At 46.9% G+C, this 24,825-nt stretch overlaps 2 protein-coding genes across 5 annotated transcripts in view; one reads left to right on the forward strand and one right to left on the reverse strand.

Annotated features, from left to right (window-relative positions):
• On the reverse strand, positions 1 to 11,429 carry PFDN2 (prefoldin subunit 2). 2 transcript variants are annotated; one of them, XM_068252302.1, is made up of 4 exons: positions 11,324 to 11,429; positions 4,712 to 4,800; positions 4,150 to 4,273; positions 1 to 440 (listed from the first exon to the last, which is right to left on the reverse strand). In XM_068252302.1, exons 1-4 carry the CDS (start codon positions 11,360 to 11,362, stop codon positions 261 to 263), a joined length of 432 nt encoding a protein of 143 aa, XP_068108403.1. In that variant the 5' UTR covers positions 11,363 to 11,429; the 3' UTR covers positions 1 to 260. The 2 variants fall into 2 exon arrangements, with proteins under 2 accessions (XP_068108403.1, XP_068108404.1); XM_068252303.1 differs by lacking the exon at positions 11,324 to 11,429 and adding an exon at positions 11,099 to 11,171.
• The window catches only part of NIT1 (nitrilase 1), a 19,028-nt gene continuing 5,467 nt past the window's right edge, over positions 11,265 to 24,825 (forward strand). The window contains exons 1-5 of one of the 3 annotated variants that reach the window (XM_068252298.1): positions 11,265 to 11,496; positions 17,318 to 17,587; positions 19,345 to 19,448; positions 20,431 to 20,564; positions 24,566 to 24,691. In XM_068252298.1, the coding sequence (XP_068108399.1) occupies positions 11,450 to 11,496; positions 17,318 to 17,587; positions 19,345 to 19,448; positions 20,431 to 20,564; positions 24,566 to 24,691 (681 nt within the window). In that variant the 5' untranslated portion in view covers positions 11,265 to 11,449. Of the gene's footprint in view, positions 11,497 to 11,544; positions 11,664 to 17,317; positions 17,588 to 19,344; positions 19,449 to 20,430; positions 20,565 to 24,565; positions 24,692 to 24,825 lie in introns of those variants that run through there. The other 2 variants (XM_068252299.1, XM_068252300.1) reach the window with 2 other exon arrangements.

Here is a 24,825-nt window from a genome sequence, read left to right on the forward strand (position 1 = left end):
TAGAATGATACAACAAAACTTTATTTAACAAAAAACAAACAAAAAAAAACAAACAAGCAAACTTATCCCCCAATATTTACTGTGACATCTCAAAACCATCAGTTTCACAGCTACATATCAGATGTTATCTCAAAGCGACTTCCCCTTGTTGCAAACAATAACCCAACTCAAGTATGCAGCAAATAAGACAGTCCAGGAGACCGGGGTGGGCGTCGTCTGTGAGCGGAAGCACTAAAGCCGCAGACCGGGGGGCGGGGCAATCAGGACACGAGGACGCCGGCTGAGCTGGGCTTGGAACCAGACCCGTCTCCGTTGTCTTTGGGGGGCTGTTTTTGGTCATCCTCACCCATCAGGCGGATGTTGTGCTTCTCCCGAAACTCATTCAGCTCCCGACCTTTCGTCTGCAGTTGTACGGTTAACGTCTCAATGATTTTGTTGATCTTTGATGTAATAAAAAAAGGCGGAATTAGGAAACGGGCAGACATATTAACTGGTGGTACTTTTTATAAAGGCAAAAAAAAGGTTTAGTTAAAAAAAAAGTTCACAACCCAAGAAAAGAGGAAGAAATAACAGCAGATATCTTACTACGATGCAAGTTAAAAGAGGAACTATAGTGAAAATAAATGAATAAAATTGCTTATTTTTTACAATATTAATTTTAGATTATTTAGTCAGCGTTTGCCTATTGTAAAGTGTTTCCTCTCCCCGATTTACATTCTGAAATGTATCACTGGTGGTGACCTCTTTAGTTCTGCTAGGTGATCTGTACGGAATGTTCGTTACCGAGAGTTCTATGCACAGAGGGAGATGCTGCTTGCTTGGCGGTTTGAAAAAGCCATTATTTCCCACAATGCAGCAGGGTTCACAGACAGCAAATGGTCAGGATCACGGTCATGACATCACACTGTGGAAGGGGTTTCACCACAATGTCAGCCATACAGACCCCCCTGATAATCCGTTTGAGAAAAGGTAAAGATTTCTCAAGGGAAAAGGGACATCAGCTACTGATTGGGATGAAGTTCAATCCTGAGTTACAGTTCCGCTTTAAAGGGAAGGTCCAAGCAAAAAAAAAAAAATGAGTTTCACTTACCTGGGGCTTCTACCAGCCCCATGTAGCCATCCTGTGCCCTCGTGGTCACTCACTGCTGCTCCAGTCCTCCGCTGGCAGCTTTCTGACCTCGGAGGTCAGGGCCGCATTGCATACATTTTTACGCATTCCAGCTAGTGCAGGAACAAAAATGTATGCGTTGCACCACTAACGCGTAAAAATGTATATGTTAATGTTCCTGCACTAGCGGGAATGCGTAAAAATGTACGCAATGCGGCCCTGACCTCCGAGGTCAGAAAGCTGCCAGCGGGGGACTGGAGCAGCAGTGAGTGACTACGAGGGCACAGGATGGCTACATGGGGCTGGTAGAAGCCCCAGGTAAGTGAAACTCATTTTTTTTTTTGCTTGGACCTTCCCTTTAAAGCAGACCGTATTGTGCCTGCGCAGTATGCTCCCAGTGACGTAAGTTTCATAAGGAATGACAGGAGTCTGACTCCACATGCTGCACATCAAGGATATACAGGTGATAGAGCAGGTCAGTGTTGGCTCTACAAAGAAATAAATTGCACAAATACTGCAACATTAGTTATAACTTTATGGCCCAAAACAATGGGGCTGCCTCAAGTTGTGCACATACACCATATTTTCTGACGACCCTCCCAACTTTTCCAGGTAAAATATAGAGTTTGGGATATACTCGCCGTATAAGACTACCCCTCTTCCAACGCACACCAAATACAAATTAAAAAAACCATCATATGCTGGTGCTATGTATGAACAGATACTGGTGCTGTACTGTATGTAGTATCCAGTATAAAACGAAAGCAGGCGGTTGACTGGTTGGATTTGTCAACTCTCCCTCTCCTTAACCTCCTTGCCGGTCTAATTCTCCCCGGCAAGGAGGCAGCGCAGCACTTTTTTTTTCTTCTTCAAATCATGTAGCGAGCCGAGGGCTCGCTACATGATAGCCGCTGAGCGGCGGCATCCCCCCACCCACTCCGATCGCCTTCGGCGATCAGAGTAAGCAGGAAATCCCGTTCAGAACGGGATTTCCTGCTGGGCTTCCCCGGTCACCATGGCGACCGGGCGGGATGACGTCATGGACGTCAGGACGTCACAGGGAATCCCGATCTGCCCCTCAGCACTGCCTGGCACTGATTGGCCAGGCTGCGCAGGGGTCTGGGGCGGGGGAGAGGGGGGCGGCTCGGCGACAAGCGGCGGCAATCGAATGTTACAAGCAGCTAGCACTGCGCTAGCTGCTTGTAACAAAACAAAAAAAAATTATGCAAAATCGGCCCAGCGGGGCCTGAGAAATCCTCCTGCGCAGGTTACCCCGAGCTGAGCTCGGGATAACCGGCAAGGAGGTTAAGGTAGCCATACACTGGTCGATTTGCCATCAGATCGACCAACAGATAGATCCCTCTCTGATCGTATCTGATCAGAGAGGGATCGTATGGCTGCCTTTACTGCAAACAGATTGTGAATCGATTTCAGCATGAAACCGATCACAATCTGTGGAGCTGCCGCCGCCCTCCCGCATACATTACCTGCTCCGGGCCGGCGCATATTCCCGCTGTCACCGCTGCTCCTTCTCCTCGGGGCTCCGGACTGGCTGGCTTTACTTCACGTCCGGGGAAGTTTAAACAGTAGAGGGCGCTCTACTGTTTAAACTTCCTGCCGGCACAGGAAGTGAAGCTGCAGCCCTGGGGCCCAGTGCAGAAGAAGACAGCGGAGACCAGGGGACTTGCGCCGGCCGGAGTAGGTAATGTATTGCCGCTCTATTGTGTCGCGCACACACACACACACACACACACACACACACACACACACACACACACACACACACACACACACACACACACACACACACACACACACACACACACACACACACACACACACACACACACACACACACACACACACACACACACACACCTCCTTTTTTTCTCCTGATGCTGATGCCTTTCAAGTACACCCTCAGCATTGTGTCCTCCCCTCCAGCAATTTGTCCTCCTCCCACCAGCCTGGTGCCTTTCCTGTCATGCAAATATGCCAGTGAAATCCCACACATGCTCTGTGCAGATTATGGGCTGGGCTGATGACATTATAAAAGCCAGACTTGTTATGCTACAGCACTTACTGAAGAAGTGAAAAACAGAGCAGAAACCTGAGTCATGACATCAATGCCCCAGCATCCTTTGCACCCATGACTAGGAAAGAAAATAAATTGCCGGGGCCCGATTTCAGACGGAGGCCCAGGATTTTCAAGCACATATGTGGAATACAATACAGACCCATCATGTACTTTATTATGTGTGATTTAATACACTGTATCTTGGCAACTTAGGTTTGAAGCAAACTGTAATTTATAATTTAGGTACTATTTCACTGTTGTAAGCATCCAAAACTGTGAGCCTGAACTTGGCCTTTAAAGTCATTGGGAATGGAGTTAAAAAAAAAAAAAAGCCAGGTACTTACAGTACCTAAGGAGAGGGAAGGCTCTGGGTCCTAATGAGCCATCCATGTTCCAGCACAGGATCCCCCGTAGCAGCATTCAACCAATTCGGTCAAATGCTGATGTCTCCACCGCCAAAGGGAGGCTGCAAAAGTCTTCAGGAGTCAGAGTCCTCCCGAAGACGGGCCGCTCCGCACTGTGCACGCGTGAGCGCGCACTCGAGCGTGCGCAGTATGGAGCGGCCTGTCTTTGGGAGGACTCAAACGGGGAGGCCAGCACTGCACCAAGGCTTTTTTTTAACTCTATTCTCAATGACTTTAAAGGAAACCTAAACTGAGAAGGATATGGATTTTTCTTTACAAAATATTAGTTGCCTGGCCCTCCTGCTGATCCTGTGTCTCAAGTACTTTCAGCCACAGCCCCTCAACAAGCATGCAGATCATTTGTTCTGACTGAAGTCAGACTGGATTATCTGCGTGCTTGTTTCAGGTCTGTGAAACACACACTACTGCAACCACAGATCAGCAGGACTGCCAGGCAACTGGTATTGTTTAAAAGAAACATCCATATGCCTCTCAGTTTAGGTTCCCTTTAAACATTAGGTTATTTCAAGGAAACACAGTTGAGCTATATAATCCCCTACCTGATCCTTGTTGTTCTCTAGTGCCGGTAGCACCTCCTTCACCGTTCGCTCCACCAGGACGCCCCCGACCATGCGGTAACACTTCCTGTTCTGGTCCACCTCTCGCAGAGTGTCGATGACCAAACTGTGAGAAAAATTCTGATTAACATCAACTGGAAAACATCTGCTGTGATGAATCAGACTCCAGCCGTGTCACGATAACAGCGGGTGTAGCATGCTTGTGGGATCAACGTGGACAGGATGACAGCGGGTGTAGCACGCTTGTGGGATCAACGTGGACACGATGACAGTAGGATCAACGTGGACACGATGGCAGCGGGTGTAGCATGCCTGTGGGATCAATGTGGACACTATGACAGCGGGTGTAGCAGTGTCATGAACCCTTCAACATTGAAAAGCGGCCACGACTTGTAACAGCCCGGTGCAATGAAATACAGGAAAGGGTTCTGATTATGGAATGTAGAGTAACGCGAGATCAGTGGGATGTTTATCTGAGATGAGGGCGGAGCAGCCGGCAGGACGCATCATTTCATAAACCCCCGGGCCTGATTACAGTACTTACGTGTGTTCACTGAGCTCCATCTCCAACTCCGCTGCCTTTGATGCCAACCCTCTCTGCTCCTGCCGCAGGCGATTAAACCCCGCTACCACCTGCCGGGCGACAACATAAAACGGATCAGAAACGCCTTTGAAGCACCACATCAGTCAAGCCGTCAATTTGAGACAGCTTAAAGAGAACCTGATCCAAAGCTCGGGTCAAAGAGGAAATACTTAGAGAAATGCCCCTGTATGTATTTAGAGAGTTTAGGCTCTTTTATTCCCCCTCATCTGTGTCACAATTTATTGTTTGATCTCAGCTGAGTCAGCTGGCTGCCTCGGCAGAGCAGCTAATTGGTAAACACAGGATGTTAATGTCTGCTTCCATGAAAGCAGGAGGTATACACACTGCAGATTTATTGCAGGATTTGCATCAGCTGTAACAAAGAAATGTTTTTCTGCTGCTTATCTTTTAGAGCAGAGAGGAAGTTCTGAGGTCAGATCTGCTGTAGTAAAATAGGAATCCTTTAACGTAGTTCTGGATAACACACAGAAGGGTCATACCCACAGCTGTGGTTTTATTGTTATATGTGTCCTTGTTCAAGTTAATTCCTACCCCCTTCCCAAATTCATGTACATCCATCGCTGAAAGTACAACCGAGGTGACATGTTGAGATAGACATGTGTATGTACAGTGCCCAGCACACAGATTACTAGGCGGTGTTCCATTTTTTCTTTCTCTGCCTGAAAGAGTTAAACATCAGGTATGCAAGTGACAGATTCTGTCTGGATCGGGCCTGGGTCAGACTGTGGCATAACCCTCACTGATAAGGAATTACAACCATAAAACATTTTCCTGGCAGTAAATGGCTTCCGAGGGCAGGAAAGAGATTAAAAAAAAAGGTCAGTAGTTCATGTATTTGAGCTCTGGTATACTTCAAGCATGTGTCATTAAGCTGAAACAATGAAAGTAAAACTGGGGGATACCTAAAAAAGTCATTTTTAGGAGGAGGAGGATAGATACAATGGTTTATCTCATCAGTTTATTTTCACCTCGGATGTCCTTTAAAGAGACTCTGTAACATCAAAAATATCCCCTGGGGGGTACTCACCTCGGGTGGGGGAAGCCTCGGGATCCTAATGAGGCTTCCCACGCTGTCCTCTGTCCCACGGGGGTCTCGCTACAGCCCTCCGAACAGCCGGCGACATTCTTGACTGTCAATTCAATATTTACCTTTGCAGGCTCCAGCAGGGGCGCTGTGGCTGCTTTCGGCTCCGAAGTAGACGGAAATACCCGATCTCAGTCGGGTCCGCTCTACTGCGCAGGCGCCGAAAACTTGCGCCTGCGCAGTAGAGCAGACCCAACGACGATCGGGTATTTCCGCCAACTTCGGAGCCGACAGCCGTCAGAGCGCCTGCGCAGGAGCCGGGAAGGTAAATATTGACGTCACCGCTGTATGGAGGGCTGCAGCGAGACCCCAGAGGGACGGAGGACGGCATGGGAAGCCTCATTAGGATCCGGAGGCTTCCCCCACCCGAGGTGAGTACCCCCCAGGGGACGTTTTGACGTTACAGATTCTCTTTAACAAAGAATTGGGAGTTAAATTACAAAGAGGCATAGTGTCACTGGAACAGGAGTCGGGGAATCTGTAGGTTTATGTGCCTTGAGAAAGGGAACTGTGAGCGAGCCCCCTAAAAATAAAAGGCCTCAATTCACTAAGATCATGCTGGAGATATAGCAAGAGAAAACTTACCTCAGGCCTGGAACCCACTAAAATCGCAAATCGCTAGCACAATCGCTAGCATTTTTAATAAGCGATTTGTAAGCGATTTCATGAGCGTTTTCCGGCGCATTTGGGATCGATTTTTAAAAGTGTAAGCTTTTTGCCAGCGATTTGCGATTAGTGATTTTAATTCTGATTGGTCCTTTCAATGTATCATAATTTTATTTACAGTTTGCAATCGCACTCAAATCGCTATGTGTAGCGATTCATGAACGATTTGCCAGCGCTTCAGTACATTACATTGAAGCGCAAACGCTTTCAAAATGCTGCATGTCCTGCGATTGCGATTTTGCTAATCACAATCGCTACTGTGGTATTTGTTACATTTATTTACATTGGCAGAGCGTTTAGGGAAAGCGCTAGCGATTCAAAGCGCTCCCCAAACGCTCTAGTGGGTTCCAGCCCTAAGAGAGTTATCTTATCTCTTCATTCCTTAAAGAGAAACTGACCAAGAACTGAACTTTATCCCAATCAGTAGCCGATACCCTCTTCTACACGAGAAATCTATTCCTTTTCACAAACAGACCATCAGGGGGCGCTGTATGACTGATATTGTGGTGAAACCCCTCCCACAAGAAACTGAGTACGTACTCTTGGCAGTTTCCTGTCCGTGACCCTTGCTGCATTGTGGGAAATAGCTGTTTACAGCTGTTTCCAACTGCCAAAAAATCATGCAGCAGCTACATCACCTGCCAGCAGTAAAAATGTCACCATGTAAATCAGGGATTTAAAAGATTTTACAATGGGCAAACACTGACTAAATCATTTATACATAATTATTGTAAAAATGAAGCACTTTTTTTTACATTATTTTCACTGGAGTTCCTCTTTAAGTTACCTCCTCTGTAGTTATTTTCACACGCAGCTAATTAACAGCCGGTTAATAGCCTGAAGAGTTAACTGTAGAGATCTCACCTTAACAAAAGAGTTTAAGCTGGCCATACACTAGGCCGATTCCCCGCCGATCGACAGCAGATTCGATCACTGGGATCGAATCTGCTATCAAATCGTTAACGCTAAATTTCCATCTATTTCATCCCGAAATAGATTGATCCCGTCGATCGCCGGCGGGTAGGGAGCACGAGTTCGAGTGCCCGACGCAATACATTACCTGTTCCGCCGGCGCGACTCCCCTGGTCTCCGCTGCACCGTCTCCGCACTCGGCTCCGGATCCAGCAGGCTTCACTTGTTCCTGTCCCGGCAGGAAGTTTAAACAGTAGAGGGCCCTCTACTGTTTAAACTTCCCCCAGACAGGAAGAAGTGAAGCCTGCCTGACCCGGAGACCAGACCAGAGTGGAGAAGAAGACAGCGGAGACCAGGGGAGTCGCGCCGGCTGAGCAGGTAATGTAGCCGGGGGGGTCTAAGCGGCGGCAGCAGCACCACCACCACAGATTATGAACGGTTTCAGGCTGAAATCGATTCACAATCTGTTTGCAGTAAAGGCAGCCAACAGTAAAGGCAGCCATACGATCCCTCTCTGATCAGATTCGATCAGAGAGGGATCTATCTGTTGGTCGAATCTGATGGCAAATCGACCAGTGTATGGCCACCTTTTACTTTAGGTTTGCCTGAGGTAAAATGTTTCCTGAATACTCCATGCCTTATCATGGTGATAACTCTAGAAATGTTATTAAAGCGGACCCAAACCAAACATTTTTTTACTTCAAAATATATAGATGCACCACTGAGACATACAAAGATAAATAAACACTCCTTCAGGCCTATGACCATTTCAGTGCATGCTTTTCACCCTTCTCTTTTCATAACTAGGGTTATACAGGTGGCAGACATTACTTCTGAGCTTAGTAGGAGGTTTTAGATCATGGGTGTGTTTATAGGCTACCCTCCCTCACAGGGGCATCGTCTATGTGAAATATCACACAAGCTGAGATCACCTCCTCTGTGACATCAACAGTAGCAGCCTGTGTTTTGTTTTTTATCTCCTCCACCAGTTTGCCGGAAAAATCCCGGCAATATGAAAGAAAGGGAGGGGTTCCTCCAATAAATGTAAAATATTTTATATTTGTCATTCATGCAGCTGAAAAAAGGCTGCTATTTATTATTATAAGTTAGAAAATAGATTTTATTTCTGAAATCTTGTATTTTTCATTAGGGTCCATTAAAGACAGGAGATAAGCTTAGTGAATTGAGGCCAATGTATTATGGCAATATGGCGACAAAACCGTTAAAAAGTACCTGTAGTGACAGTTTAAATACAATTAATGTAATTCTCTTTGTACCTGAAGGTATATAACTCGCCCGTTTGCCGGGAGACGGGCGTTATTGTAAAACCCTGAAACTTTAAAGCATAACTGTATCAAAATCTGTCTGGAGTGAAACCTCAACCCTAGTCACAAATTGTAGTTGGCCCTTTCTTCCTCACTAAAGCCAAATACACACATCCAATTTTGATTGGATAACTTTGCCACAACCAAGTAGTATGATGGCAAACAGATTTTGAATACTATAAAAAGATTGCGTAGGTAAGCTATCATACTACGTGGCAGTGGTAAAATTAGCCAGTGATTGGCCAAACATTGGTGTGTGTACCAGGCTTAAGGGGCCCATACACAGCTGATTTTCTGGCCGATTGATCAAAATCGGTTGGCCAACCGACCAATCCACGGCCGATTTCGATGGCTTTCCATCGTACTGGCAGGGTGGAAAATCTAGGTCGTTCTGATGAGATTGCTTATCATTTTGCATTGGCCCTAATGGAAATCTGATCGCAAAAACATGCCATCAGATCGAATTTCAATAGATTTCAAACTGAAATCTATTGGAGTTCTATCCTAGTAAAAATGTTCTAAAAACACATCAGATAAGAAATCCATCTGATGATCTATCTGCTGCTAATCTGACGAGTGTATGGGCACCTTTACGCTAGGCACACAGTATGAGATTTTCTGACAGATGTACTATCAGATCGATGATTTCCAACATGTCCGATCTGATTTCCGAGCATTCTCTGATCGATTTCCGGCCGTTTCCTGTTCACTTCAATAGGAATTAGATCAGAAAATGCTCAGAAATCGATCAGAAATCAGATCAGACATGTTAGAAATAATCCAGGGCTGTGGAGTCGGTACAAAAATCTTCCGACTCCAACTCCTCAGTTTATGAAACCACCGACTCCGACTTCAGGTACACAAAATGGCTCCGACTGACTCTGACACCTAGTCTGATACTTACCAGGGCTGTGGATTTTGTACGTAAATCATCCGTCTACCGACTCCGCAGTTTTTGAAATCACAGACTCAGACTCCAGGTACCCAAAATTGCTCCGACTCCTCGACTCAGACTCCACAGCCCTGAAATAATCGATCTAACAGTAAATCTGCCAGAAAATCTCAGTGTGTACCTAGCATTACACTGCCAACTGCCACCAGCTCCAGTCACATGATATCTGTGATGGGATTAGTGGACACTGATCTTCAATTAGCTTATTACAACTGTTCTAGTGACATAAACCTTTAACCCAGGGTTCAAGTATGGAAAGTACATCTAGCAATGTATGGGCAGATACAGGGCTGTGGACTTGGTACAAAAAGCATCCAACTCTGACTCTTCAATTTATGATTCCGCTGACTCTGATTGCAACGCTTCTAATTTGCATATTACAAGCTTGTTGATTGTAAGTATGTAACATAAAAGGCATCTCATCACTGCCAAAGCTAGGAATTTCAAAGCTATACTAAGATGGCATCTGCTTTTGGAAACAAAAAGCTCTTGGCCAGGAAGCGGACACTCTACCCTGTCAGCCATCTCGGCCTGTCATTGCCAACATAAACGCTCCGGCACGTCATCTGTATAATAAGATTCACCGGAGCCTTATATCAGCCGGGTTCCAGTGTGTAGCCCTGCCACTTTGCAAAAAAAAGAGGGGGGGTGAGAGGGGGTTGTCATGCTGCAGAGGGGTGCTGGCAGTAACATATATGAGGTACTGGAGGGGTGAGAGGGGGCTGTCATGCTGCAGAGGGGTGCTGGCAGTAACAGATATGGGGTACTAGAGGGATGAGAGGGGGTTGTCATGCTGCAGAGAGGTGGTGTCAGTAACAGATATGGGGTACTGGAGGGGAGAGAGGAGGTTGTCATGCTGCAGAGGGGTGGTGTCAGTAAAAGATATGGGGTACTGGAGGGGTGAAAGGAGGTTATCATGCTGCAGAGGGATGCTGGCAGTAACATATATGGGAAACTGGAGGGGTGAGAGGGGATTGTCATGCAGATGGATGCTGGCAGTAACATATATGAGGTACTGGAGGGGTGAGAGGGGGTTGTCATGCTGCAGAGGGGTGCTGGCAGTAACATATATGGGGTACTGGAGGGGTGAGAGGGGGTTGTCATGCTGCAGAGGCCAGGGGTGCTGGCAGTAACAGATATGGGGTACTAGAGGGGGGAGAGGGTTGTCATGCTACAGAGGGGTGCTGGCAGTAACATATATGAGGTACTGGAGGGGTGAGAGGGGATTGTCATGCAGATGGATGCTGGCAGTAACATATATGAGGTACTGGAGGGGTGAGAGGGGGTTGTCATGCTGCAGAGGGGTGCTGGCAGTAACATATATGAGGTACTGGAGGGGTGAGAGGGGGTTGTCATGCAGAGGGTTGCTGGCAGTAACAGATATGAACCATTGGGGCTCATCCACTAAGCCTGGAGCGCAGACAGCTGGCGCATAGAGGAGACACAGCGCAGGCCGGTGCACTCGGAGCTCTCGGTTGTCATGGTGAGCAGACACGTGCGCCACAGATGGCGTGGCAGCTGTCTCCGCGAGGAGGGCATGTAGGACACGTGACACCCCATGAGGAGATTGGTGGAGCAACACAGAACATCCCGATTGAGCGGCGGATAGTCACCTGTTCCGCCGCTATCTGCTTAGCCGCCGCAGACGCCATCTCTCTCCTCTCCTCAACGGAAGCCGCCCGTGACAGTGACGTCACTTCCGCTTCCCAGCGCCATCTTTAGTGAGGGCAGACAGCTGGATGAGGTTCTCCGGCGTGCGGTTGTGGGGTGTTCTGGCCGGGCTGGGGTGAGTGACGTCACTTAGGTCACTGCTCTGGGCAAAGAGGGTTGTTTGTGGAGTCATATAAGGGAAGGAAGAGGACTGCAGCTCCCACCTAGCTTCCAGCTACCTCCTCTAGGCAACCTGTCACTCCATCACATGAACTTCCCTCTAGGGCTTATAGGACAACTGAAGTGAGAGGGATATAGGGGCTGCCATATTTTTTCCTTTTAAATAATACCAGTTGCCTGACTATCCTGCTGATCCTCTGCCTCTAATACTATTAGCCATAGACCCTGGACAAGCATGCAGCAGGTCAGGTGTTTCTGACAATGGGCTCTACTGAGGCCAAATCACCGCAAAATATTACCGCAAAATTACCGCCGGCGGTAATCTCCGAATTTTTTCTGCATTCACTAAAATTTTCCGCATGCGGTAAAAAGAGTGCGGAAACAGCAATTAAACGTGCGGTAAACATGCGGTAAAAAGGTTGCATGAAAAATAGTTTCAAAAAAAATTTCAAAGTCCACCAAGCATAGCACTTAAGCCTCCAAACATCATTAAAATCAATGGGATGTGAAATATATCACCTACTACTTGTAGGTGATAAAAAATCGGTAATTAACGCTGAAATAATGCGCCTGAAATATTTTGTGAATGTGTTTTTTCGGGTGAAAATACCGACTTTTGCGGAACTTTTTCCGCATTACTACCGCACATTTACCGCATATTTACCGCATACGGAAATAACATGCGGAAAATTTTGAGAATTCCAACTTGACGGTATTTTGGGTGCAAACTTCCCGCATGTACTTTACTGCATGCGGAAAGTCTTTGAGAATAGAGCCCATTGGGCTCTATTCACTAAGAGGCAAAAACTCCGCAAAATTTTACCGCTAAATTTCGCCAGCGGTAAACTCCGCATTTTTTCCACATTCACTAATATTTTCCGCATGTTTTCAGCAAGCACAGCCCTTAAGCCTCCAGACTTCATTAAAGTCAATGGGATGCGGAATATATCACCTACTACTTGTAGGTGATAAAAAAATCGGTAAATAACGACGAAATGATGCGCCTGAACAGTTTTGAGAATTGATTTTTTTTTTATTGCGGAAAATACCGACTTTTAATCCCGCACTTTTTCCGCATGCGGAACATTTTGAGAATGTGAACTTGACGGTATTTTGGTCGCAAACTTTCCGCATGTACTTTACCGCATGCGGGAAGTCTTTGTGAATAGAGCCCATTTTTGTCAGATGCGACAAGATTAGCTGCATGCTTGTTTCTGGTGTTATTCAGACACTACTGCAGCCAAATACACACCTCCCAACTTTGGAGGACGAGAAAGAGGGACACTTAAGCCATGCCCCCTGTGTGGCGCTAAGCCACACCTTAGATTTAGCAGGAGGGTGCCAGTGGGTGGGAGGAGGGTGCTAGTGGGTAGGAGGAGGGTGCCAGTGGGTAGGAGGTGGGTGCCAGTGGGTGGGGAGGAGTGTGTCATTCTGGGTGGTGAGGAGGAGGCCACTCTGAGTGGGGAGTAGGATGCCAGGGGGTGGGGAGGAAAGTGCCACTCTGGATGGGGATGAGGGTGCCAGTGGGTGGGGAGGTAGAGTGTCAGTGGGTGAGGAGGAAGGTGTCACTCTGGATGGGGAGGAGGGTGCCAGTGGGTGGGGAGGTAGAGTGTCAGTGGGTGAGGAGGAAGGTGTCACTCTGGATGGGGAGGAGGGTGCCACTCTCTCTGTGAGGGAAAGAGGGTGCCACTCTGAGTGGGTGGGGAGGAGGGTGCCACTCGTGGTGGAGAGGAGGGTGCCAACCTGGGTGGGTGGGAAGGTGCCACTTTGGGTGGGGAGAGGAGGGTGCCAACCTGGGTGGGGAGAAGGGTGCCACTCTTGGTGGAGAGGAGGGTGCCAACCTGGGTGGGTGGGAAGGTGCCACTTTGGGTGGGGAGAGGAGGGTGCCAACCTGGGTGGGGAGAAGGGTGCCACTCTTGGTGGAGAGGAGGGTGCCAACCTGGGTGGGTGGGAAGGTGCCACTTTGGGTGGGGAGAGGAGGGTGCCAACCTGGGTGGGGAGAAGGGTGCCACTCTTGGTGGAGAGGAGGGTGCCAACCTGGGTGGGTGGGAAGGTGCCACTTTGGGTGGGGAGAGGAGGGTGCCAACCTGGGTGGGTGGGAAGGTGTGACTTTGGGTGGGGAGAAGGGTGCCACTCTGGGGGGTGGACTGTAGGGTGCCAGTATGGAGAAAGAGAAAAGATTGAGGCACCAGCCGCCGATGTGTAATGCGGGGAGGGAGGCTGACATCACTCCTCACTCCCTCTCCATCAAGTGCCCCCTCCCAAGTGTTATCTCTGCAGAGGTAATGCCGTTTCTCAGACTTTTATACGTGAATCAGTACTTTCACACTATACACATTGCATTGTGCGATCACAGCGGTGACGAAAAGTCGCATTGCGCTTCATGCAGTGGAGCATACAGCCTATAGAAGTATGCTGTGCTTTCTTTCCCATTCTGATATTCAGTTTGGAGTTCAGGAGATTGTCCAGGACCACACCCCTAAATGCATTAAAGCAACTGCCATGTGATTGGTTTATTAGATAATTGCATTGATGAGAAATTGAACAGATGTTCCTAATAATCCTTTAGGTGAGTGTATATTCCTCTTATCGAGGCATGCTATGGTACAAACTCATCACCGGCGAGAGATCACCATGGCTTCATCCTCCAAAGTTATCTTTAGGCAGAAAGTCTAGAACTGGCCCTGGCTGTGCTGCCAATGTAAACCTTCATGTTGTCCGGTAAACCTACTGCATGCTGCGCATTATTCCCGAAGGAAACCACCTCACCACTGAAATGCCTGTGTAAACATACTGTTGAATCTTAATAGTGCCGTAATGCGATAATACTTTTCGTTGCGATGGTGTCTCTTGCATCCTCCTCTGCTTTCCCTGCAGAGCTTTCAGGGTAGAAACCACTAAAAAGGAACTTAAATCCAGGATTGAACTTCATCCCAATCAGTAGCTGATACCCCCTTTCCCATGAGAAATCTTTCCTTTTTCTCGAATAGATCATCAGGGGGGAAGGGGGGTCTGTATGGCTGATACTGTGGTAAAACCCCTCCCACAGTGTGATGTCATGACCAAGGTCCTGACAGTTTGCTGTCTGTGAACCACGTTGCATTGTGGGAAATAACAGCTGTTTCCATCTGCCAAACAAGCAATATCTCACTCTGTGCATAGAACTCCCAGTGACGAACATTCCGTACAGATCAACTAGCAGAACAAAGATGTCACCACCAGTGATACATTTTAGAATGTAAATCAGAGAGAGGAACACATTTACAATGGGCAAATACTGACTGCATAATCTATAAATAGATATTTTTAACAATATGAAATTGTATTCATGATGTTATTTTCACTACAGTTCCTCTTTGAAGAGAAGCCGAAGCGGTGCAGCAGGGGGGCGTTCTTGCAGGCTTTCCACAGCTGCCATTGGGCAGCTGTCTCTCCCTGGCCGCGCCCCTGCCACTCCCCTGCACACTGGGAGAGAATCTCTCTTTCCAGCGTTGTGACCCCAGAGTTCACGAAAGTGAAAGTCGGCCCTAGCAGGCCAACAGAGCGGTGGGGAGGGCGGCTACCTGATCCGCCTAGCCCCCTGGGTCAGGTAGCATAGTTTTATTTTATGTGCCCACCTCGGGCTCTATTTAAGGTTCACAGCTTTATGTATGACATGTAATACAGCAAATACAACCATGCCAGCCCAGAACACACACTGAAAGCAGCGCTGTCTCTGTCTGGAAGCTGTGCAGCTGTGTTTTCTGGCAGCTCCTTTAGAAACAAACCGAGCAATAGGAGAGGCTTCACTCCTTCCTCACTTGTATTGCTGCACGCTTTCAGTCTCCCAGCCTGAGCATTGACAGTAAGTCTGCTATGCCTGTTGAGGTCTGTGAGTTAAAGGGATACTGCGGGGGACCATTAGAAGCCCCAGGTAAGTTCAGCTCAATTTCCCCGACCCCCCTACAGTATCCCTTTAACTCACAGACCTCAACAGGCATAGCAGACTTACTGTCAATGCTCAGGCTGGGAGACTGAAAGCGTGCAGCAATACAAGTGAGGAAGGAGTGAAGCCTCTCCTATTGCTCGGTTTGTTTCTAAAGAAGCTGCCTGCACAAGGCTGGAATGGGCTATAAAACCATTAGCAAGAAGCTGGGAGAGAAGGTGACAACTGTTGGTGCGATTGTTCGAAAATGGAAGGAGCACAAAATGACCATCAATCGACCTCGCTCTGGGGCTCCACGCAAGATCTCACCTCGTGGGGTGTCAATGGTTCTGAGAAAGGTGAAAAAGCATCCTAGAACTACACGGGAGGAGTTAGTGAATGACCTCAAATTAGCAGGGACCACAGTCACCAAGAAAACCATTGGAAACACATTACACCGCAATGGATTAAAATCCTGCAGGGCTCGCAAGGTCCCCCTGCTCAAGAAGGCACATGTGCAGGCCCGTCTGAAGTTTGCCAATGAACACCTGAATGATTCTGTGAGTGACTGGGAGAAGGTGCTGTGGTCTGATGAGACCAAGATAGAGCTCTTTGGCATTAACTCAACTCGCTGTGTTTGGAGGAAGAAAAATGCTGCCTATGACCCCCAAAACACCGTCCCCACCGTCAAGCATGGGGGTGGAAACATTTTGCTTTGGGGGTGTTTTTCTGCTAAGGGCACAGGACAACTTAATCGCATTAACTGGAAAATGGACGGAGCCATGTATCGTGAAATCCTGAACGACAACCTCCTTCCCTCTGCCAGGAAACTGAAAATGGGTCGTGGATGGGTGTTCCAGCACGACAATGACCCAAAACATACAGCAAAGGCAACAAAGGAGTGGCTCAAGAAGAAGCACATTAAGATCATGGAGTGGCCTAGTCAGTCTCCGGACCTTAATCCAATAGAAAACCTATGGAGGGAGCTCAAGCTCAGAGTTGCACAGAGACAGCCTCGAAACCTTAGGGATTTAGAGATGATCTGCAAAGAGGAGTGGACCAACATTCCTCCTAAAATGTGTGCAAATTTGGTCATCAATTACAAGAAACGTTTGACCTCTGTGCTTGCAAACAAGGGTTTTTCCACTAAGTATTAAGTCTTTTATTGTTAGAGGGTTCAAAAACTTATTTCACTCAATGAAATGCAAATCAGTTGCTATCTTTTATTTAAGGTTATTTTTTCGATTTTCCTTTTGATGTGCTATCTGCCACTGTTAAAATAAACCTACCATTGAAATGATATGGTTCTGAGACTTTTCATTTCTTTGTCATTGGACAAACTTACAAAATCAGTGAGGGGTCAAATAATTATTTCCTCCACTGTATGTATTCACATAACATGGTGCCAGGTCACAGGAACAGAGATGCTGCTGGGATGGAGATGGAAGGACAGGTGAGTGCACTCCACTGCAAGCACTCTGCAATGAAATGGGGCACCGGGGGAGCACTACTAAATCTTGCCGGGAGATCAGGGGGGCATCAGACAGCTGTCAATGTACTGCCATACCCCTGCCTCCTTTTGTCCAGAAATCAATCAAAATTACAATTGGGCAGCCATGTGAGGCATCAATCTCCAGCCGATTTGATCAGTGATCGAATCTGCTGGGGAAAATCGATTATCGTATGTGCACCTTAATTCTGTGCACAGCGGCAGAGCATATAAGCAGGAACCATAGACATATGATACTGCAGTTGCTTTGTTCCTGGACTGCTAAAGCCACCGTATGTGTACTTTACGTTGTGTGCATAAATACTGCCTGACTAAGAATCTTAATCTTTGCCTGGGGTTACATTTTAACTGTTTTAACTTCAGGAATTTCTGCATTTCAAGGTTCAGAAAGATGTCCAGTATGTCTGCTGCCTCCAAGCCTTTGATCGCTGTCTGCCAGATGACATCCACCTCCGACAAGGAGAGCAATGTCTCTACCTGTTCACAGCTGATCCGAGAGGCTGCCACTCGCAGTGCCAGCATGGTCTTCCTGCCTGAGGCATTCGACTACATCGGCAGCAGCACAGAAGAGACTCTGAACCTGGCAGAGACCCTGGAGGGGGACCTGATACAACGTTACTCCCGCCTTGCCAAGTGAGGTGCCGCCAGTGGCAGCGAATGCGCTAGCAGTACAGAAAATCTGCATGCCAAATGTGCAGATACTAGAGGAGTCCTTCACAACACAGAGTATATCAGGAGAAAAGAATGAACTGACTCTATATCAGGAGAGGGGAGTTAGAGCAAAGAGCAGTGTCTTCCAGCAGCACAAGTATATCAGGAGAGGAGAGTTAGATAGAGGAAGGAGCAGAGTCTTCCAGCAGCACAGAGTATATCAGGAGAGGAGAGTTAGATGGAGGAAGGAGAAGTGTCCTCCAGCAGCACAGAGTATATCAGGAGAGGAGAGTTAGAGGAAGGAGCAGAGTCCTCCAGCAGCACAGGGTATATCAGGAGAGGAGAGTTAGAGGAAGGAGCAGAGTCTTCCAGCAGCACAGAGTATATCAGGAGAGGAGAGTTAGATGGAGGAAGGAGAAGTGTCCTCCAGCAGCACAGAGTATATCAGGAGAGGAGAGTTAGATGGAGGAAGGAGAAGTGTCCTCCAGCAGCACAGAGTATATCAGGAGAGGAGCTTTAGATAGAGGAAGGAGCAGAGTCCTCCAGCAACACAGAGTATATCAGGAGAGGAAGGTTAGATAGTGGGAGGAACAGAGTCCTCCAGCAGCACAGAGTATATCAGGAGAGGAGGGTTAGATAGAGGAAGAAGCAGAGTCCTCCAGCACCACAGAGTAATATCAGGAGTGTTAGATAGAGGAAGGAGCAGAGTGCTCCAGCAGCACAGAGTATATCAGGAGGGGAGAGTTATGCTGAATACACACGTTGAGATTTCCCGTTCGATTCCCGGGATCGAACGGATCGAATCGATTAATTTCCAACATGCTCGATTCGGATTTCGATCGTTTCTGCCGTCGATTTGGCATACTTAACATGCAAATCGACGGCAGAAACGATCGAAATCCGAATCGAGCATGTTGGAAATAATCGATTCGATCCGTTCGATCCCGGGAATCGAACGGGAAATCTCAACGTGTGTATTCAGCATTAGATAGTGGGAGGAACAGAGTCCTCCTGCAGCACAGAATATATCAGGAGAAAAGCAGAAGGAAATGGGAGGAGAAGGCTTTGTACATCACTTGTGTTATTTAAAGGTGGATACACACATCAGATAAAAGTCTTAGGAAAATGAAAGATCACAGACCAATTTTACCCCCTTCCATGTAGTATGAGAGCCATACCTACACAGTCTATTCTATGGAGCTGCACTCCCCATCAGATAAAATCTTTGCAAGATGCTGCACACACAGATGCTGTACACATGCAACAGATCAGTATCTGCAAAAGATCTGTTCCTGCAAAATGCATTAATTGTCTATGATATCTGCAGATCTCATACACACCTTGTTTAACAGACAATCATTTGCAGATCAGATCAACCAGGATGGTTCTTTGGATCTGCAGATGATTGTCAGATATGCAGATGAATGTCTGTTAAACAAGGTGTGTATGAGGATCTGCAGATATCATAGACTATGAAGGCATTTTGCAGGAACGGATCTTTTGCAGGAACAGATCTTTTACAGATACTGATCTTTTGAATGTGTACAGCATCTGTGTGTGCAGCATCTTGCAAAGATTTCTGTCTGATGGGGAGTTCAGCTCCATAGAATAGACTGTGTAGGTATGGCTCTCATACTACATGGAAGGGGGTAACATTGTTCTGTGATCTTTCATTTTCCAAAGACTGGTATCTGATGTGTGTACCCACCTTTACATGTGATATTCTCTTTTGCCATCAGAGAGTGCAGGGTGTGGCTGTCTCTGGGGGGATTTCACGAAAAAGGTTCCAACTGGGACAAAGATCAAAGGATCTCCAACTCTCACCTAATTCTGGATGACACAGGTAACATTACCAGCAGTTTATATTAGCAGGCCATTTTAGCCAGATATCTCTGCATTTCATGGATGTGGGAGACTCCTCGGATTGTTCAGAATCTTTGGGGTTGCAATTTCTACATTTGAGTTTGCAGTTTCTGCAACTGACTTCCCAGGTTTGCCTACAGCAATGAGTAGGAAAACTCACTTCTGCAAGGGAGGGGGGGGGGGGGGGCGTAATTTTAGCAAGCACGTACTACACACGGTTCTCACCGTATGCTATGCAATATGCTTGTAGTGTCACCGCGATATTTTTTTAGCGTGGCCGCTACTAGTGAAGTATCACGGTCGCGCTACAAGTACATTATGCGGAACTTAAAGTGAGTCTGAAGCGAAAATATATTGCTAAATTTACCTTTCCATTTGCTTCAGTACTCTCTCCAGCGCTAAACTGCCGCATCCCCGGCGAAAAACGAGGGCTGCCGACCCCTCAAATCCCTGGGGGGGGACTAAGGACGGCGCTTCCTGGAAGGGGCAGAGCTCTATGCTGTAGCTCTGCCTTTCCTGCCGCGCATCGCCGCCTCTCCCCGCCCCTCTCACTATTTCTTCACAAAGAGGGGCGGGGAGAGGCAGCGATCGACAGCAGGAGAGGCGGAGCTACAGCGAATAGCTCAGCCTCTCAGGGCAGCACAATCCACTACCAATTTTGTTGTGGATGTTTGCCCCGGGCATTTGAGGGGTCTGCAGTGCTCGTTTTTTGGCAGGGATGCGGCGGTTTAGCACTGGTGAGACTTCTGAAGCGAATGGAAGGTAAATTTAGCAAAAAAAAATTCGCTTCAGAGTCTCTTTAAAAGGATCACGTCTAACTTAAGTGCGCACGCTACACTTATGCGCTGTATGTGCTTGGTAAAATTAAATGCACTCCGTGAGCATGTTATATTTAGTAAAATAATCTGATAGTTTGGGAATGTTGTGAAGATGGTTAATTTTTGTTGTGTGTCTCTGAACAGGACGCCTCCTCTCTGTCTACCGCAAAACTCACCTGTTCGATGTAGACCTGCGCAGTGGCGTCTCGCTGAAGGAAAGTAATTTCACCATACCGGGGGAGGAGCTTGTGCCTCCCGTCAGCACGCCAGTGGGGAAGGTAAGCCTATTATTATTATTCATCTAGCGTCAACATCTTCCATATTGCCATACCCAGTATATATCACAGACCTTGGATGGAGGAGACCAATGTGCTGAGGACAGCAACCCTTGCAACTTATCAACTGGGTGCCCTGAAATGGGTACAGGGGTAGCCAGCAAACAAGGGTCAGGAGCGCTTTCAGGACCAACGTCCTGACAAGCAGGCGGGGCCTGTGACCAAGGAGGATCCAGAGCACTCCCACAGGCTGAATCTGGTACTACAAGGACTCCAGGCGGATATCTGAGTCGGCTGAGTTCCAATAGTCAGGTAAGTATTCAGGCAGGCAGAGTTTGGAAACGGATTAGATTCTCGACAGGCAATAGGTCAGCAGCAGATCGGGTTCTCAGACAGGCCGGGGTCAGAAACAGAGTGGGTAGTCGTACAAAGCAGAAGTCAAACCCAGAGAGGGCAGTCAGACGGACTGAGATCAGCATCAGAGAAACAGATACAGGCAGACACTAGGTCAGGACACGGTAGTAACATCCACATACTAACGCTATACAACAGCTCGGGAGGAGTGGCACTCTCCAGACTGAAATAGTCCTCTTGGCGGATAATGCGCTGCGCATGCGCACACGACCAACATTATGTACATCACATCGCACATAGACACAGAACGCCAGGACGCCATGCCTGGAACCCCTACAGACTGCACCAGCATCTGTATGTGCCAGCCGCTAGGGCCGGTTCTAGACTGTCTGTCGTCTGAAGTAATACATTGTGAGGACACCCCCCCAAGTGTGTGTGTACCAAACTGTAGAGGAGAGACACATTGAGCTGTGCATTGCAGGCACTGGGGCTACGCTTACCTCCCTCTGCTTCTTCCAAGACAGCATCACCTCCTTGATGGCCTGCATGATCTGATCCCCAGGATGCCAGTTCTGTGCTGCACCGGGGCCCCATTCCTCACCCGCTCTCAGCAGATTAGGGAAGGGATAACCAGCCACATGTGAAGTCCTGCTTCTTCTCTGACTACAGCAGTGCCTCATGTGACCTGGCAGAATGTAACAGGTCACAAGAGGCACCGCTGTAACCATAGATGGTTGCTGCCTTCTTTGTTGTCGCCCACAGCACATGTTTTGCCTTGGTTCATGGAAGAACCCCCCGCCAGCCGCCTCTTCTGGACAAGTAACTGACTGTGACAGTACAAAACAAATAGTGGGGAGTAGAGATACATGAGAGGTGCTGAATTCTGCATAATCAGGACATCCAGCAATAGAAATACATAGTTAATGTGTGGTTTGAGACATGACCAATACTGGTACATGGCCATATTATAAATTACATCAGAATAAGAAACACTAGGAGGAGGTTCCTTCCTGCCCTTGCGACTTTACAACCTGGAGCAGCCTTTCTTAACCTGTGTACCCTGGAGCAACCCTTCAATTAGTTTTAGGATTACACGGAACCCCTGCATTAGCAGAGGGATTTATTTTATAGTAGGTGTGGTCACATAAGGATAGGACTCGGGTCTAAAGTACTAATAAAATCGCTGGACACTCGGTGAGTATTTTTTTTACATGCAAAACCCCCAAGTTTTACCTGATTTATCTGCATGGATGTGCAGAGCTCCAGCAACTGGACTATATTACACACCTAGCACTCACTACAGGCAAAGGGGGGTGTTAGCTGCAGTGATAATGTGTGCACAGATTATTACCTAATAGACTTTCCCACGGCGGTGACGGACCCCCTCGGGGAAGACCTAACACTATTCTAGCAATAAAAACATAATAATCCTCATGCTGCTAATCATAAATGGTATACACATTACATCAAACAGACAGACAGATAAATGACAGCTTGATGTAATGTGTATACCATTTATGATTAGCAGCATGAGGAATATTATGTTTTTATTGCTAGATTAGTGTTAGGTCTTCCCCGAGGGGGGGCGTCACCGCCGTGGGGAAGTCTATTCAGTAAATAATATGTGCACAGATTATTACCTAAGCTAACACCCCCCCCTTTGCCTGTAGTGAGTGCTAGGTGTGTAATGTCCAGTTACTGGAGCTCTGCACATCCATGCAGATTGATCATTCAGGTAAAACTTCTGTTTGAAAGCGCTGCCATTTCTCCCGCTGTGCAAATTGACTGCAAGTATACTAGTGGCTAGCTGCATTCATTGCTTCAAATCTGCTTTCAACATTTTTAGATTAGAATTAGTACATCATTTGCATCTGCTTTGCATGTATTTAGCTCCAGTGGGGCTTTGCATTGCCTCTGTTGGTCTACATTGCAGGTGTAGCCTTTAGCGCTGTCATTTATCTGTCTGTCTGTTTGATGAAAACCCCTACGTCCCTGTTATCCTCTCAGACATGTCGGTTAATTGAGACTTCCGGTTGCCTGACTACCGGATAATGGAGACTTTTCTGTATTTCCTATTTATATTTATGCTTTAGAAAAGCACTTTATGGAAAGGATCTACTTAAAGAGGAACTCCGGTGAAAATAATGTAATAATATAAGTGCTTCATTTTTACAATACTTATGTATAAATGATTTAGTCCGTGTTTGCCCATTGTAAAATCTTTCCTCTCCCTGATTTACATTCTGACATTTATCAGAAGGTGACATTTTCACTGCTGGCAGGTGATGTCAGTGGAAGGAGATGCTGCTTGCTTTTTTGGCAGTTGGAAACAGCTGTTATTTCCCACAATGCAACAAGGCTCCCACAGTGTGATGTCAGCACCATGGTTATGACATCACACTGTGGGAGGGGTTTCACCACAATATCAGCCATACAGAGCCCCCTGATGATCCGTTTGTGAAAAGGAAAAGATCTCTCCTGGGAAAGGGGGTATCAGCTACTGATTGGGATGAAGTTCAATCCTGGGTTATGGTTTCTCTTTAAGAAACCCGGCTAGCCTCCCTACTCACTTGCTCACTATTTTGGCAGTTGGACTGAGCAAGTGCTGTTAAAGAGAAACTCCGACCAAGAATTGAACTTTATCCCAATCAGTAGCTGATATCCCTTTTTACATGAGAAATCTTTTCCTTTTCACAAACAGACCATCAGGGGGCGCTGTATGGCTGATATTGTGGTGAAACTTCTCCCACAAGAAGCTCTGAGTACCGAGGTACTCCTGGCAGTTTCCTGTCTGTGAACCTTGTTGCATTGTGGGAAATAGCTGTTTACAGCTGTTTCCAACTGCCAAAAAACCATGCAGCAGCTACATCACCTGCCAGCAGTAAAAATGTCACCATATGATAAATGTCAGAATGTAAATCAGGGATTTAAAAGATTTTACAATGGGCAAACACTGACTAAATCATTTATACATCATTATTGTAAAAATGAAGCACTTTTTTGATTACATTATTTTCACTGGAGTTCTTCTTTAAGTAGGTGCTTTTGAAAATGAAGAATACCCTAAAAAACCCCATGAAGAGATGGACCAGTTTATTGGTGCCCATACATGTTACAATTAAAATGTTTGATTTTCCCGTTTATTTGACCAAACGGTTCGAATAGAGTGAAGTTGGAAAAGAATCCTTTTTTTTTTGATCGAGAAAAAAAATCACGATTATTCCGTTATGTCGATAAGAATCTGATTAGACATGTTGGAAAAATCTAGGTGATCGTTTGAGAACTTGTATAGTGTATGGTAGGTTGTGTAGGAAAATACTATTAGTTAAACCAACTTTTTCTTCATATTCTATTGTTTTTCTTGGATTTTTGGAAAAATCAAAAGTTCTCGTATGGTACCTTGAAAAGAATTTTAAAAACGACTCAACCAATCAGAATAATCGATCAAATTTCTCTGATCAAAAAAAAGAAAAAGAAAACATTTTTACCATTTATTGGCACTAAAACGCCTGTCAGATTTTTACTGCCTACTGTAAGCGACAGCGGGATAGAAAGCAATAGGAATCTTCCTGCCACAATCACAATGTTTGGCTTGAGTTCTGATTTGCTGTAAATGCAGTTTTGTTGTATGAGCTGTTTCTTCTTCACAGGTAGGCCTTGGAGTCTGCTATGATCTGCGCTTTCCTGAGATGAGCTTAGCACTTTCTCGAGGAGGGGCGGAACTTCTCACCTACCCCTCCGCCTTCACCGTCCCCACAGGAATGGCGCACTGGGAGGTCAGTCTGTGTTACTGGGTGGGCAGAACAGGTGATGGCCCATAAATGGCTGTCCGATGTCCAGGGCTGTGGAGTTGGAGCAATTGTTGGGTACCTGGAGTCGGAGGTTTCATAAACTGAGGAGTTGGAGTCAG

Source organism: Hyperolius riggenbachi, chromosome 9 (genome assembly GCF_040937935.1).
Source record: "Hyperolius riggenbachi isolate aHypRig1 chromosome 9, aHypRig1.pri, whole genome shotgun sequence".
Taxonomy (NCBI): domain Eukaryota; kingdom Metazoa; phylum Chordata; class Amphibia; order Anura; family Hyperoliidae; genus Hyperolius; species Hyperolius riggenbachi.

What these genes read in the sequence shown, in the direction of transcription:
- PFDN2 (XM_068252302.1), bottom strand. Translation starts at nt 11,362, where the DNA reads ATGGCGTCTGCGGCGGCTAAGCAGATAGCGGCGGAACAG. An exon ending in AGCAGATAGCGGCGGAACAG is followed by an intron (nt 4,801 to 11,323) that starts GTGACTATCCGC and finishes GTCGCCCGGCAG; the next exon opens with GTGGTAGCGGGGTTTAATCG. An exon ending in ATGGAGCTCAGTGAACACAC is followed by an intron (nt 4,274 to 4,711) that starts GTAAGTACTGTA and finishes TTTTTCTCACAG; the next exon opens with TTTGGTCATCGACACTCTGC.